Source organism: Streptopelia decaocto, assembly GCF_964273445.1.
Source record: "Streptopelia decaocto genome assembly, chromosome: Z".
In the NCBI taxonomy this organism is placed as follows: Eukaryota; Metazoa; Chordata; class Aves; order Columbiformes; family Columbidae; genus Streptopelia; species Streptopelia decaocto.
Genome location: NC_138657.1, coordinates 1,435,471 through 1,452,067, shown reverse-complemented (window position 1 = coordinate 1,452,067; position 16,597 = coordinate 1,435,471). Strand labels below are relative to the sequence as shown.

Here is a 16,597-nt window from a genome sequence, read left to right as displayed (position 1 = left end):
TCTTACAAGATTAATAATATGCATATATCGTCTATTATACAGATTCATAAGAATTTGTGTATGGCACATTAACTCCCAGCTGCTCACCATGATTTTCTATGCAATGACATGTGCAACTTGAAACTTCAAGAGAAAATTAGCTATCTAATATTTCCTTAAAGGCTCTAAGTATTAACTATAGATGCAGGATGTGAAATGGAAGTGATTGAACCTCTTCTCCAAAGGGATACATATGGCAGAAGAACATTCGTAGGTAGCTCCAGTCATGTACATTGTTCTTTTTAATTAATTTTAAATTCCTTGGAAATATCGCTAACAAATAAGAGACCTAAAAGAGGGAAGAATTAGTAACTTCAGTAAGATCTTCCTGTCCAATCCTCCTACCCAAGCTAGGTCACCTCTCAGCAGGTTGACCAATACCATGTCCAGTGAGGTCTTCAGTATTGCCATCGATGGAGACTCCACAACCTCTCTGGACAGTCTGGTCCTGAGTGTGACCACACTCAATGCAAAAGTGCTTTCTTGTGTTCAGGTAGAATTTTGCTTTTTTGGGTTTGTGCCCCTTGATATTGTCCTGTCACAGGGCACCAGAGAAATGCCCATCTCTTTCTTCTTCTGCTCCCTTGAGTATTTATACACATTGTCAAAATCCCTGCTGAGCGTCATCTTCTCCACGGAGAGCAATCCCAGCTTGCTCATCCTCTCCTTGTATGCCAGGTGATCTCATTCCTTCACCATCTTCCCTTTGCTGGGCTGAAGGGCAGCTGCCCCTCCTCACCTTCCTGGCCTGTCCTGACTAAAGAGCCAGTACACACCCACTGCATGATGGTCGTGAAAGCAATCCTACCACATCTTCATGGTCATGCGTGCATGTACCTGCACGTGGACCTCCTAACTCCTCCTGGTTCCTCTGCTGTGCACACTAATGTACAGACACCACAGGGAGAGACCCTCTGGCATGCTGGCTTCTCAGAAAGGGTGTTAGAACCTCTTTCAGAGCAGCATCTCCTTATTTGTGTGCCTACACCTGGGGTGGGCCCCCTCTGCCCTGCTTGGTTGTTTTTTCAGGTCTCTCCCATCCACCCTGCACACTTGGTTTGCCAACTTAGATCACCACTTCTTCACTTGATCACAGGTCATCCCACCTCCCTCTAGTTTAATGCTGTCCTCATCATGTTGGCCAACCTTCCAGAGAAAAGATTTTTCCCCACAGATCTTGCCTCTTCCTTGAGGTTCTCAGTCCTCAAGGAGGATCCCATAGCTGTAAAAAACAAGCCACTGTTGTCAATAACAGCTGCACAAATGGTTGCTGACCTGCCAGATCTGTCCCCTCCTCTTCCAGCCCTTCCTCCTCAATGCAGTATGAAGAAGACGACGCCCTGGGCTCCCTGTCTACTACCCATGCAGTCAAGGAAGAACAAGACCTTGCAATTGTCACCGGAGGAGATCCAATGTGCCTCTTACAGCAGTTAAGAATTGTGGCCCAACAACTGAGAGTCTGTCAGAGTTTGTCCTAATTATGGCAGTCAGGATTAAATATACAGGGGGAAAAAAAAATAGATAACTATGCAAACCAGGTTTCATTCGCAATATGACACATTCCAACCACACAATCAAATGTTTCATCTCAGGAAAGCGGGCAAGAGCAGCTGGAGAGTGGGAACATTTTTAATCACTTTGAGGGATTATCTGACCATTCCTTAAGTCAGGCAGCTCCAGCAGGCAGCCAGAACACAGCCTGAAGTAGAAAAGCAGGGAAAAAAAAAAAGATATATTTTTTCCACTAACTTCAGGCAGTTCTAATAACTGTGACTTTTACTTAGAAATACAAGTGAAAAAAGACCTCAGATAGCAGTGCTGCTGTTTTCTCCAAGCTATAAAGGTTAGGGTTTTTTGTACAACGCATCTGAAAACATCAAAATATTAAGTAGTTTCTTAAAAAGACTGAAAAGAAGCTTTAAACCCCAGCACACTTTTTGTTAGTTTCGATATATCTAGAAGTCTTTCAATTACAGCTGTGCAGGATGAACTTTTCTGTTCGTCCATCTATTGAAAGATGTGATTTAGGGTTCCCAGAGAGTCAAGGCTGCTATGAAATAAGCCAGTCTTTTACTCTGCCTCTACCCTTGTTCTCCCCAAGTATTCTGGGTGGTCTGCCACCATGCCACGGTCCACCACCCTATACCTGCCATAGGCTGGCAATGTATAGGGGCAGCACTTCCATGCTGCTTCCCCAATGCATAGATCCAGCGTGGGTGACAAGGAGCAGCAGGGACAGAAAAGTGGCAGTAGCTGGTACCTCTTGTCTCCCTCAGAGATGTGAAAAAGATGCTGGGGAAAATACAAAACAAAATTAAGAAAAAAACCCCATAAGATCCACTCAGTCTTTTGTGTTTAGGTGGTGATGCTTTGAGATGACAACGGCAGTTGCAATAAAAATAAATTACCTGGTGAGGTCAGGTATTTAGAAGTACGATAATGGGTAAGTGCAGGGATCCTTGGAGAAAATGCAGCCAGTTATGTTTCAGGAAAACAGAGGAAATCTTCCAGAATGCTGGTTTAGTCAGTTTTTTCCTTGCTTCATTTTGGAAGGAAGTATTTATTCTGTGATTTTTTACCCCTGTCCTGTGACTCAGTGCCAGAAATTCATTCATTTTAGATCAGTTCTGATTTCTCACAGATTTAGAGAACCATCTACTAAACCCATGTCTATCTGCCTTTGCTTACGCCAACATTTAATGCAAGAGTTTATATTTAATGAAAGCATGTCTTTTAGAAACACAACTAATCTTGACCTCAATGTATAAAAAGTAGGGAATTCAAGACTTCTTTTTCAAGTTTGTTGCAGTGTTTGACTAAAACCCCAATGATGATCAACCCTACAAAGAGAATCCAGCTGAATCCATGAAAGCAAAAACACCAAATATATTGCTTCACCTCTCCATCAGACTTATTTTCTATTAGTAAACACACTTGTGTCTTCCCCTTGCCCCAACCTCATTGCACTTTTAATTCATGAAAGGACTTGCACATTCAACATTATGAGTCAGAGTAAATGGCAAAATAATCATACTGACACTCAAATGGGCAGCGCAGGCTCACGTTGTGACAGAACAGCCCAGACCATTCGGCAGGCGAATTATAAGACGAGAAAATAAGTAAATTCCAAACTACTTCAAGGAAACTGGTGCCCAAGAGGACAGAGGAAGTGATACCTTGTCTATCGAGATAATAAAAAAAGGATGAGATAAGGCTGGTCCATCTGCCATATCCAGACAGAACCTTAGTGATCACCATCCCATTGACCTGCAGAAGAGTGCAGTGTCTAATGCCTAAATTATTGAGACAATTGATAACTGTTTTCTTGTTGAGAAATTAGAATGGAAACTAACTCTGCAGAGCTACTTTTGAAGGTCTCAAATGTATGTATTTTCCATAGACACTACACAAGTAAAAACTGCATGCAATTTTTAACGTCTAGTGTTGAGTAAGAAAAGTTAACTAATATATTTATCTTTTTGTCTTATCGTTAGCTTGAGGATTTCAAAGTAACTTCTAAAGATCGATGATATTCCTAAGGTAAGTAGTGAATAATTTCACTGAGGCACACCAGGAATGTCTGGCGACCTGGGAACAGAAGCCAGATCATGTAAATCCTGAAGCATTCTCAAGCCACTAGGAAACACTGCTTAATTAATTTAGTTAATATTTACATTCTTCCTAGGAAAACAGAAATATTTAAATTACTCTTAATCTAATGACATTGTGGTAATGACCTGATCTAAGGGTTTGTGATATTACTGAAGGTTTGTGAGTTAATTAGAAAGAAATCAAAAAAATCTGCAGATCTCTTCACAGAAGACAGATACCATGATGATAATTAAGCTTGATTCATTAAAAATATGATCCCAACTTACTTGTGATAAAATCTAAATAAAAAAATTAGTAACTAATGGCACTGATATCAAATATTTGGGAAGAACGTGACTGGTTGACATAAGCTGTATAGCTTGGTCTGAAGCAATCTCAGCAAGAGGAACATTTTTAGAGCAGCATTTGGTGTCCTCAACAGAGAGCTCATCAGTAGGTTCATTATTTTGTTAGAAAAGTTACATGACCCAATTAATCTTCACAGGCAGGTGGTATTTCAGAGAGAAATGAAGTGTACTGCGGCTCACGAGTGAAATCTCTCCTTTCACAAGGGATTTCAGTTGCTCATAAAATCTTCAGGTTGAGAAGCTTTAAGCATTTCAGGCAGCAGGAGACTAAGGGCTGTGATTAAGCAATGCATCTTTTAAATATTGATTTTAGGCTTTTTCCATAAATGTAACAACCTTTGGGATTAGGGAATACCTCTATCATTCCCACTCTTAATTTTAGATGACCCCTGGAAGAGTAACAGTCTTAGTGATGTAGACAGGTAATACCAATGCCAGGACCAGGGCTGTACCAGTTTCTGATAACTGCGGATGCTAGAGACCAGGTCATGGGATAGTTCAGGCTGGAAGGGACCTCCAGCCTCCTGCCCAACGCAGGGTCAGCTGTGAGGTCAGATCAGGTCCTGAAAACCTCCAACAGCAACTGCACAACTTCCCTGGGCAACCTCTTCCACTGTGTGACAATCCTCATGGCAGAAAGTGCACCCCAGTCTGAACCTCTTTTGCTTCAAGTTATGCCTGTTGTCTCTTACACCACACGTCACTTTGAAGACCCCAGCTCCATCTTCTTGGTAACTCCTTGAAGGTAGTGGAGGGCTGCTGTTCAGGTCACCTGAAGCCTTCTCTTCTCCAGGGTCATCTTCTCCTTACAGGGCAAGTCTCCAAGTTCCCTCACCATCATGGTGGCCCGCCACTGAACTCACTCAATTTAGTCAACGCTTTTCTTGACCTGGGGTGCCAAACCCTATTCTAGAAGCAGCATAACAAGTGCTGAGCAGAGGGGATAATTGCGCTGGCTGTGCTCCTGCTGGAACAGCCCACAGGTCAGCTCTTCCCTTCTGGGACATGCTGTTGGATCAGGTTTATCTTGCAGGTTTCCAAGGGGTCTGGGACCAATTCATCAGAACAATCCGTCCCCGGCCTGTATCACTGAAAGAGACTACTGCTTCCCAAGAGTTAGAATTCACATCTTTCCTTCTTGAATTTCATGAGGTTCCCATTGGCTCGTTTCTCCAGCCTAACAAGGTCTCATTAATTGGCAGATCCATGTTATCAACTGATCCTTCTCATAGCCAAAACACTTGACAGGAGTGCACTCCATCATCTACAGGTCATTGACAGAGATGTTACACGGGACAGGTCCTTGTGTACTGTGGTACTCCACTTGTTAGTGCTCCACTTGTTAGTACTCCACTTGTTAGCAACCCCCATTAACCACTACTCTTCAAGATCAAGTATCTAACCTGTTGGGTTTTGTTTCCAGCCATCCATTTATCCAACCAGATCATAACGTCCTAGACAGCACAATGCTTTTGGGACATGAAAACTGATACACACATCAAATTCATGCAGATCAGCAGTAAAATGCATGCAAATTCCTTAAGCTGCCTCGATACTAGAAAATCTGCACCGCACAGAACACAACTTGAACTTTTCATGTGTACTTCTGAAAATCTGCTTTTATTATTAATAAATGTCAGTTATTAGTAAATGTTTGCTACTTTATATTCCCAACTACGTTCATTTAATTAAATGATGGCACTAGATGAGGAGAACAAAGTAAGAAAAGGCTTATATTAAGCTCAATGTTAATGATAAACTGTGAAATCCAATAAACTGTGATAAATTCTGAAACTGTTAACAAATTGGAACAATTTTAACCTTTAACTTCAATATGTGAAATATAAATGCAACATAAGGACTTAGCCACACAAAACCATTTTCAAAGAATTTTCCTTCTCCTGACCAATAAACCTCTCATCTCTGCTCCCACACAAACCAGATTCTGAGGGTAGTACATGTTCTACTGCATTTTTACATGACGTTTTCAACAAAAACAGGCACATTTATTGGACAGGTGGAGAAACATTAAATTGCAGGTGGGAAAATTGTCCATCGAGCATTGTGAACTATTTTCAAAAAGATTTCATATTAAAAAAAAATGTATTAAAACTCAGTTGCAAAATTTTATCTAGTTAAAAAAAGAAAAGGACATGTATGCACTTGAAGAAGAGAAGACTTACTGTATCATGTTGCCTGTTATCTTTCTCTGATACGATCAAGAAGTAGTTCCATGCCAGCAGCAACAACAAAGCCAGTGGTATCATGTAGAGCTCAAAGTTCCAGACCACAAAAAGAAAAAGCTAGAAGACAGAGCAGGGAAAAAAAAGTGAATCAAATCAGCATTACATTAAACTCTTGTGCACAGTTAAGACCAACAAATTAAAATGATTCTAAAGAAACCCACTTTTCCTTGGGCAGGAAAGTGGTTTAACCACTTACTTGCATGAAACAACTGCTACACTTCCCATTGCCTTGCACCTTAATTCTTGCAAAAGGAAAATAGTGTAGTCTAAGAGGAATATTATTTTTTCTCATAAAATAATGCTTATGTGGACAAAATAATGCAAAATGGCATAAAATTAAGATCACAAAGCAAGAAAGAAAAGGTTAATTATTTCCACAGATAGAAATCAATTTGCTGTTTAGAAGAAAGAACTTGGTCAGTTTGTAGTAATGTCACACAAACAAACAGAAGTTAACATAACAACTAAATCTGAAAAAACCACCATTTTGTACAGAAAACTAGCTAAAAATCACACTGAAAGCTAAAAACGTACAACTATTTTAATGAAAGCATGGTAAAACAGTACTGAGCACAGATTTGTAGAAAACAGGATTTAAAGGAATGCTGTTGCTGCTGCAAAACTACTGGTTTGTAGGAAAGAACTGTTTGGAATTAGATGGAATTTTCCTTATGAACAAACCCCACCTCATTTTAGCCACCTTTAGCCATAACTTGGGTTTGTTTTCTTCTAATATGGCAAAAACCAAACCTGGAAGTGTTATAGCAAACCACACCATGTACCACAGATGGGTATATACCTAGAAACCTTACTATCCCTTTTTCATCCAAATAGTTAAGCTTTTCAATATTGGTGTTTTCACTACCTACTAAAATAAATGAAGGTGTTGCAATACAGAACTAGCAAACCTAAATCAATACCAATACCTAGGCAAACTAAAAAAAGGCTTGTTTTCCCAAATCAGTTACCAAGATGTATATAAAGCCGAGTAAGAAGAAAACAGGGATTTTAATAGTCTTCTGATGGATTTTTGTTTAGTGATAAAACAAAATGCTCTTATTAAATATATATATATATAAAATCTGTATTTTAAGTAATGTCCTGTCTCAAGATGGGACATGTAATGTCCCATCTCAACTTAGCCACCTGCTTGCTTTCACTGAATTCTATGTATATTGAAATCCTATGAGAGTGCAAGACAAACATGATAAATACTAAAAGAACTGAAAAAGCAGTGTGTGTGACACGTGTAAGAGAATATTGACACTTCTAACACTTAATACTTTATTTGAAAGAAAACTGTCTTATTTTTAGGTTGCTTAGTTTAAAAGGAAATCTGTTATAAATGGTAATGAACAACAAGTTTGAAAGTCCTTCTGTAAGATTGTTAATCACCCTTCTGAGAGCAAGATCTAAGGGGATTTGATGCAGTAAATTTGATATAGCCAGCTTACAGTGGAATTTACATCTTGAAAACAAAAAACCCTTGCATCCTTTAACTCCAGAAGTGCTCTCAGTCAGTGGATAAATGCTGAAGAAGGGTTGGAGGTCACCAAACAGCACCCAAGTATCCGAAAAGCAAATACTAGAGGTGAATTGCTGAGAAGTGGCAATGCATACCATCTTTCTTATAGTCTTATCTGAACTTTTGTTAGAAAGACAGAAAGAAAATCAAGTAATATCCAAATAATCCTCAGAGAAAAAGAAGCCAAAAACCTAGGGAGCCTCAGGAGGTACAGACCTGACCAGAGACTGAGGACCATGGTCATTGTGGACATTGATCTCCAAAGTGTAATTTTCTCATCCAAACACTCCTCACTTGAAGATTCTAAGCACCACATGATCCTTTAGAGTATTAATTAATTCCTTATAGTACTGTACTCTGTAGGCCACTAAAATGTTATATTAAGATATTACTTCTTCATGATTGTATGGACATACGTTTTGAAGATGTGCATGTTACACTGACTACCTCCTGTAGGTGATTTCACTGACCTGCCAGCTTCATTTCCACTTTGTCTGGATGAATTTTAACCAGTGCCTCCTTTCAGGCACCCGTCTCAGCCTGGGACAAGGCAAACAGAGACTCTACATTTGCAAAACAGATTAGATTTTTGCTGCTCAAGATCAGCAAAGGGATGGCACCATAAGCAAAATGGCCTCAATGTCCTCCCCAGAAGAGAAACGTACTCCCAAAACAAGCAGATTTTCAACATTATACAAAACTTTTAAGTAAACATGATCAACCCCAAAATCTGGTGCAGAACAGCAACAAAATCTCAGGGCTCAATTCTTAGGCATGAAGGCCTGACAGCTGAGGGAGAGGAAAGACAGGAAGTTATACATAAAAAACTTTATTTCGTGCATGAAGGGGAAGAAAACCTACATATCTATCCATTAAATAACTATAGGAAAAAAGAAATCTAGAAAAGCTAAGGAACAATCTTAAATGGGCAGTTCTGGGACCTGCCCATGCCTATAAAACATCCAGTGGAAGTTGGACTGTGTCTGGTATGATCTCCTCCAAAGAAATAATGGCTCTAACTCATGTCTAAAAAAAGGATCCTCATCACTACTGAAACAAGCCAACTATTTTAAGGGAGGAGTGGGAGTCTCAAAGGTTACAGTTTAATATAGCTGCCATTTCCCACACAGAAGACTATAAGGGAGGACTTTTTTTCTTCTCCCCCATGAGATCAAGATTTTCAGAGTCACAGGCATGAACTGGCCATTTACAATATCACATCAGTTGATACTCTTAGTGAGAGACAGAGGCATTAAATGATCATTCAGGGAGACACATGACACTATCCCTGGTGTACAACACTTCAAAAAATAATTTAAGTTAGAATATTGAATATCCTATTCTTTTGCAAACTACAGTATATTTTAAAAAGAAATCTCATCCAAAATGATTAACACTTCCTACTGTTCAGAAAAAAAGCCTGCCCTTTCAGACTAGCAGCTGTGGATCATTAGCTTTCCAGTGATGAGATGTGTTTGATGAGTATTTTTCTTTCTAATTAAGAGATGAGATTCTCTATTTGACTCTCTCTTCAGACAGAAGTGAAGAGAAAGATTTCTGCCTGTGTGGAAAGGCCATATTCCACAGAACAATTATTTCAGATTTCTTTTTATCTACCTCCACCCAATTCCATTTCATTTTTAACAGAGCCCTGCTTGCACCCACAGACTACGCAGCATTAACCCTTGTGCTTCCCAGCTCTTTTTATTTTTCCTCTGGCTTCCGTTTTGACAGAAGATGCTGACCCACATCCTCAGATGCGGGTGAGAGCTGGTGGGGCAGGGGCACCTCCATGGTGAAGCAACCAGCCAGCCCCAGGCTGACCTGAGACCCTCTGAGATCTGCACTCTGGAGCTGGAACATCTTTTTTGGCAGCTCGGGGACACACGGCCATTCCCACCACTGCCATGTCACGCAGGCCATGCCACCCACTCCATGGCCTTCTCTTCAAGTCATGGCTTGCTCTGATCATTTCCAAAGAGAATCCTTACAGCCTCATTTACGTATTACCCAAGTCCTTTCATTATACACATTACCCAACTCCTCACCACCCTGGAAATGCAAATGTTTAAGAATCATAGAATTGTTTAGGTTGGAAAAGAACTTTGGAATCATTGAGTCCCACTGTTACCCCAAGCGTGGCACTAACCTATGTCCCTGAATCATTTCAGTTGGAAGAGACCCCCAGGATCATTGAGTCACACCAGAATCTAACCTAACCCCAGCACTAAACCATGTCCCTAAGAACTTCATCTACACATCTTTTAAATGCCTCCAGGGATGATGACTCCAGCACTGCCCTGGGCAGCCTGTTCAATGCCCCACAGCCCTTTGGGGAAGAAATTGTTCCCCAGATCCAACCTCAACCTCCCCTGGCGCAACTTGAGGCCGTTTCCTCTGCTCCTGGCGCTTGTTCCTGGGGAGCAGAGCCCGACCCCCCTGGCTCCAAGCTCCTTTCAGGCAGTTCAGAGATCAGAAGGTCTCCCCTCAGCTCCTGTTCTCCAGCTGAACCCCCAGGTCCCTCAGCCGCTCCATCACACTTGTGCTCCAGCCCCTCACCAGCTCCGTTCCCTTCTCTCCACTCGCTCCAGCACCTCAAGGGTTTCTTGGCGTGAGGGGCCTGGAACTGACCCCAGGATTCAAGGTTTGGCCTCCCCAGTGCCCAGCACAGAGGGACGATGCTGGCTGCATGGTTTTTGGCACAATCACTGACAGGGCTGAGGCCTGCAGCTCCAAACACTGCGCTGTCATCACAAGATCATCCATTTGCCCTTTAAGCTTAAAAAGGCGATCGTATTTCCTGAGGCTTTGTCCCTTGGTTGTGTTCTCAGTAGACTGGAAAGAACGAAGGATAACCCACGTCTCTGCATGGCACAGACTGTCACTAAGTACTGCAGGTTTCAACGCTCCGGTGAAGTCCCGCACGGTGTTTACACTGTGAAAAGTCTGAAAATACTTTTTGTTGTACCTTGGAGAGTCAGCAGCCTCTTCCATCACAAAACCAGTCAGTCACCTCTGGCGATCACGGCTCCTCTCATCCTGTATAACACTTCTATTATAAAAATTAAAAAGGAAGCATTTCCTTTAGCTGTATCAGATCCCAAGCATGCCTCTATTAATGTAAACTCTTATGGGAATATATTTCAAACACGCTGCCCTCATTCAGGTAAGTCTGGAAGAAATGCGCCTTTTGAACATATTCTAAAGCATCCTCCAAGTTCTTTTTTTAACAGTTTTGCAATTTCAGTTCCAATTACCTGAGTGGCAGGAGAAGGCAATCTGAAAGATTTGAGTCTTATACACATTATCTGTTACTCTGCTTTTTTGAATAGGCAAAAGTCAACATGGAAATAGCAAAAGCGTGGAATGTGTAAAAAAAATGCAGAAAAAATTTCATTCCCACTGCATTATTTTGACAGATATTCAATGCAATGTTGAATTAGTGTTGGTTCTCCTTTTTAAATGCCTGAGATCTTTGTAGTCTCAGAACTGCTGAATAATTAGTGGTTTTGATCCTACAATAAGTTTTCCTTTAACACAGAAACAAACTTAGAGGATTTCCTGCATCTTTTTTCTCTTCGCTGGAAGTAGAACAGACCAGTTCACTGTGATTTAGCTTTTCACTCTCATTCCATATATTTATTTAATGTACAAGAAGAAAATGGAAGTAATTCCATGATAAATAAACATAATAATAATATTATCTAAGCACACTGCATGAAGTTAGTATTTTAAATCCAGTCTCGATGAGGCTTTTGGTGTATTGAAAGACCTATGGTAGCTCTAGTTAGAGCACTTGGGCCCCATATCTAGAACAACACTCAGAAAAAACAAATAATAAATTTCTTACTGGGTAGGACATTTCTGGTCATGTTTTTTTCCATGTCGATAACCTGTACAACAAACCATGGTTCTATTTCATTGCACTTCTTTCATCTAAGTATGGTGTATTGTTAGTTATTAAAGACACAAGCCTGACAATTAGACATGACTCACTTGATGTGCTTCAACCCACCCAGCTTGTTTTCAAACCTCATCTACAGCCAGACGATAGAGTTATTTCATCTGAAAAACCATCATAATGATACTATTGTCCAATCACATCATAATGAGTCTTTACAAGATTATTCGCACCAAGAAAAAGTTCTAGGTAAAAGCTCAGAAATTTTCATGTAATTTTTGTTTACTTTTTTAGTTCCAAATTCTAACTGACGTTTCACATAATTTTCCAGAAATACTATGACTCTGCGTTGAGAATGACGACAATTCCAAGAACATGAGCCCCAGAGCATGAATGCAGCTCTATTCTAAACAGCACGTGAATTACCGATATAAAAGTCATATCGCTGTAACCAGTTTCACACAGCAAAAGTGAGGTGGAAATAAAGATGACAAACACCCCTGCCCCCACTCCCATTGTAAATATTTACAGAATGTGGAATCTTGGGTCATTTTTTTGCCTTAAAAGGTTCTGAGCTGCATTATTATATGTGTATTTAGTATCCAGGTTAAAAATATGAGCAAATTATGGTTCACTGAGGCCAGTCCCATACACACAAACTCCTGCCATCCTCAGGACACTTCAACACAGATTTGTTCTCTCAGACTGCTGAAACGCAGACAAACTAAGAGAAATTGATAGCGTTTTCCATATAAGCAATAACACCTGCTATCAAGTAACAAATGCCCAACTAGGACATATCAGATAAAAGGTATGTCTGAGAATGGGATATTGGGTTCATCCAACCTCCAGCCCATTTTCATACTGTGTTTTCTGAACAATACCCAACTGTTTATGGAATGACCCATGTCTTTGTTTCCAGTGATACCACCTAGAAGACTGTTCTATGCATTAATTATTTTCCAAGTGAAGATGTTCTTTTAATGCCTGTCCCCAGATTGATCCTGCTTGATTTAATATATAACTTTTGGGGTGACCTGTTCTTTATTAGCACAGGGGGTAATCACCAGCTGTAAGATTGAAGCCATTCTATAATTCAAAGCGTCCAGTTTTACCCTGGGCTTTTTAAAAGGATGTGCTTCAGGCCTCTCCCCATTGCACATACCTCTTTCCACCCCAAAAATCAATCTTGTCCTTCTTAATTTCAAAAATTGGGCTAACAGTTACACATATAATCACACATACCATTTCTGTTGGAAGTGTCATACTACAAGAGTTATTTCTAAAAAGTACATTTCACATTTCACTTTTTTTTCTCTTTTTTTCTTTCTTTTTTTTTTTTTTTTTTTTTTTTGCACACACAGATCTATGTCACAAATCCATATTTATGTTCCTTTTACACAAAAATGAAAAATGTGGAATCTGGTAGATTTCTCCTCTGTTACAGCCACACTGCTATGAGGGTGGGACTGTTGAAAGTGTAAATGTATGTGTCAATTTAGAAGCAAAATCTCAAGTGCTGACTTTGTGAGAAGAGTAAAACCACAATGTGGATCAAGCTAGATAACTACAGCTATTTATGTGTAATGGATTGCTCCCTTTCTATTTTACAGCTTGAGCTACTGAGCAGGGTTGATGGGCTTTGAACCTGCCTCCTGTTCCTCCCAAATCTTGAAGATTGTAAAATTAAATTGTCTGTCAAAAGTTGTTAAGCTGGGTACAGAGAAAAAAACCACCATTTTCTATCTTTTTTGGTTTGCTGAGAATGGCTTCACTGTACATCCAAACAACAGATATACTCCCCAGACATCTGCACAGAAGTAGTTCCAAATTCTGTGTTTTCATTTACATCCCATACTACATCAGATTAACTTTTTCTTCATTTGCGCCCTTAATATTCCATCCATTTTTGCAGGTCAAGGGAAATAGTTCAGCATTTTAAGGCAAACACTATAAAAATGTAATATGGTAGAAATGGTCGCCATCACTCAAACACTGGAAAATTAGAAGACTTGCAGACTTACTTTTTTCAAAAGAAAAATAAGTGACATACTTTATAAAGCTGAATGCGGACTACTTAAACTTCACAAATGTTTAAACTATGCTCAGCTTTATTGGAACCACAGAAAAACTAACAACCTGTCCTCGTAATTAATTCAACCACCATTGTAATAAATGGATTGTTAGGCTATTAGGAAGTCTGGACATCAAAAAGTAGGCCCTTTGGCTGCAGGAAAAACTACACTTTGCCAACTGTCTGTCTGAAGTGAAAGGGATAGCAATAAAATTTCAATAGTATGAATCAAGACTAAAGGTACCTGGTTAAAGGTACATGGTCACTCTGTGATTTCAAGAGATAAAATGCAAAACCACTGATTTTTGGTCTGATAACTGCCCACATGTCTGGAGCAAACAGAAATATTGAATTCCATAGAAGAGCAGAGACACTTCCACAAGCTGTTCTGAAGGATCATTTCACGGACTGGAACTCTACTTATATTGAAGGTACTCTGGCTTGAATTTGTACTTAGGGCTTAATCTGATAATTTTGTTTCCACAACTATTTGGACATAGCTGCATCAACACCTTGATTTCTCTCATGTCCAGGAGATGTCAGCTGTTCACACACAAGAACTCTTTGCTGAGTCCATCCCTTCACTTGGAGCTGAAATTAAGGTTGAATCAAGCAATGATTTCCCCTGCCCCCCAACCTTCTGTTCTGTCTTCTTAAAAATATTCTGATATGGGTTTGTCTGTGTGTTTTAGTTCTATATTTAAAGAGGCACCACAGAATAGGATGACAGAAGAATGACCAAGAGGCAGGGCCATTGCTTTTCAAAGTTATGAGAACATCCATTCACTAGAGCACTAATACACATAGAGATTCAAAATTCCCTATGATCTCTTTGAAATACTCTCACATATTAGGAGCAATTTCAGAAGGTGCCATGAAATGTCACTTGATATCAAGTAACTTAGTCTATTGTTGGATTATTTTAAATTTTCAAGACTATCCATCAGTCAACTGTAGTGAGCTTTCCAGGCTGATTTTCATACTTGGGATTAACACCTGCTTAATTTTGTTGTTCTGTGATGTCTCGAGACTTAGTTGAGTATAATTGTAAAATAATCAATTAATAAAAGCTTAGGATTTTTTTGCTTTTCATTGACCATCCTTCCTTAAGTATATGTAGACTGACCTGCAAGTTGTTCACACAATGTAAGAAAATTTCTTTCTACCTTTCACTGTTCTTCTTCATAAACAAATTCTAATGAACAATAACATGTTTCAGCTACCTTACCACTCTTGGTAACTTCATCTCCCAGTCTGTCTCATAATTTTTGAGTTTTCTCCTTCACCAATCTCAAGAATTCCCCCCCAAACTTCAGTTCTGAAAACTTGCAGAGTTGTGTGCAGTTATCTCGAGCAACATGTGCCTGTTTCTGTTTGCAACTCTAATATTAATCTAGAGCTGACATTACTGACTTCTCATTTCTTTATAGTGTTTTTCTCTATGGACATCGTGTAGTATCCCTCCCTTCTGCCCCAAATGATGTTTAAACTCACATAGATGCCGGAGATATCTACATGTTAGCATGCTAGGTATATATTTTTCTTCAGTATTTGTAGTTATAAGATCATCCCTGGGCTGTGGCCACTGAGACAAGCGGGTATTTTTAGTTCCTTGGCAGGATAACTATAATTACATTCTGCAATGCAAAACAAAACTCTCCAAGTTCATTTTTACTTGGCAGTTTTTTCCAGTAGCCTTAAGCAGATCCCAATGTTCACATCCTCCTAGGTAAAAGTTAAAAAATTGCATTGTAAATAACAGAATGACTGCTGCTATTAGCATAAACAGTATGAAATTTGAAATAATTCAATGGGATAAATATGACAGTATCTAGAATACAGTTCATGAAATGTAAAGCATCTTGTACAGTTTCAGTCTGACTCTTTTCATTGTAAAACATGGTGCAATGGAGCGGAAAGATGGCTACAACAATCCCTTTACAATTTGGTGGAATCAGTCATGAATGAATAAATAAAAATAATTTAAAGAAAAACTGAGCAGTTATTACTGTGTCACCACTCGGTCTTTGGCTGAATTTACTTCTTCATGCCTTTGTTAAACATCTCTGGTCTGCAAAGCTCCACTGAGGTGCATTTGAGGAGCAGCACCAGATTCATGCAGCCCTTCCCAAAACAGCATCATCCTGAGACTATAACCTGTAATGTAGTTTGTCAAGACACAATTCAACGAAACAAGATGTTCTTTTTTATGATCCTAAGTGGAAAACTGTTTCCTGCTGCTTTTGTTGAGGCAATGCTTCTGCAGGGAAAAGTGTATTTTCATGCTATGTAGAAAACAAACGTGCCCTTCCAATTGTTTCTCTGTAATAAATTTAATTATATTTATATTTCCACAACTACATTTAATCTTATTTAGCACAGAGAGGTGTGCCCTGGCAACTTTCCTATTGTTTTTATAGTTACTTCTTTCCAGCCAGCACATGCTGCAACCCAAGCTGTCTCTCATTTTACAATCATCTCTCTCCACGCTGTAGTAGCTTGCGGAAAGTGGGTTGTGCACCCCAAATATATGATATTTCATAGAATCTACCTCACCTTCCAGTCGCTCATTGTTTCAGCAACATTACACTTCATTTATTTAGACGTCTGCCACTCCAAGATGTTTGGTCGCACTTTAACATAGAAATGTTCCACAGCTCTAACAAAACATTTATTGAGGCAGCAGCGTCATCAATAACATTTACTAACCAGTGAAGAATAGTACATTTTATGGACGCTCATTTCAAACCACATCCTTAAAAGGTGAATAGGGGAATGCAGAGTATTTTATTGCTACCTACTGAACAGTGTATCATCATTCTTAATAGCCATTGCTACATTCTCTTTTATATA

The 16,597-nt window shown here is 39.5% G+C and overlaps 1 protein-coding gene across 4 annotated transcripts in view; it reads right to left on the bottom strand.

The window, feature by feature from the left end:
• MCTP1 (multiple C2 and transmembrane domain containing 1) overlaps nt 1–16,597 on the bottom strand; it is a 231,233-nt gene that overhangs the window by 45,404 nt on the left and 169,232 nt on the right. For all 4 annotated transcript variants that reach the window (XM_082074225.1, XM_082074226.1, XM_082074227.1 and 1 more), the window contains one exon: nt 6,182–6,301. In XM_082074225.1, the coding sequence (XP_081930351.1) occupies nt 6,182–6,301 (120 nt within the window). The remainder of the gene's footprint in view (nt 1–6,181; nt 6,302–16,597) is intronic.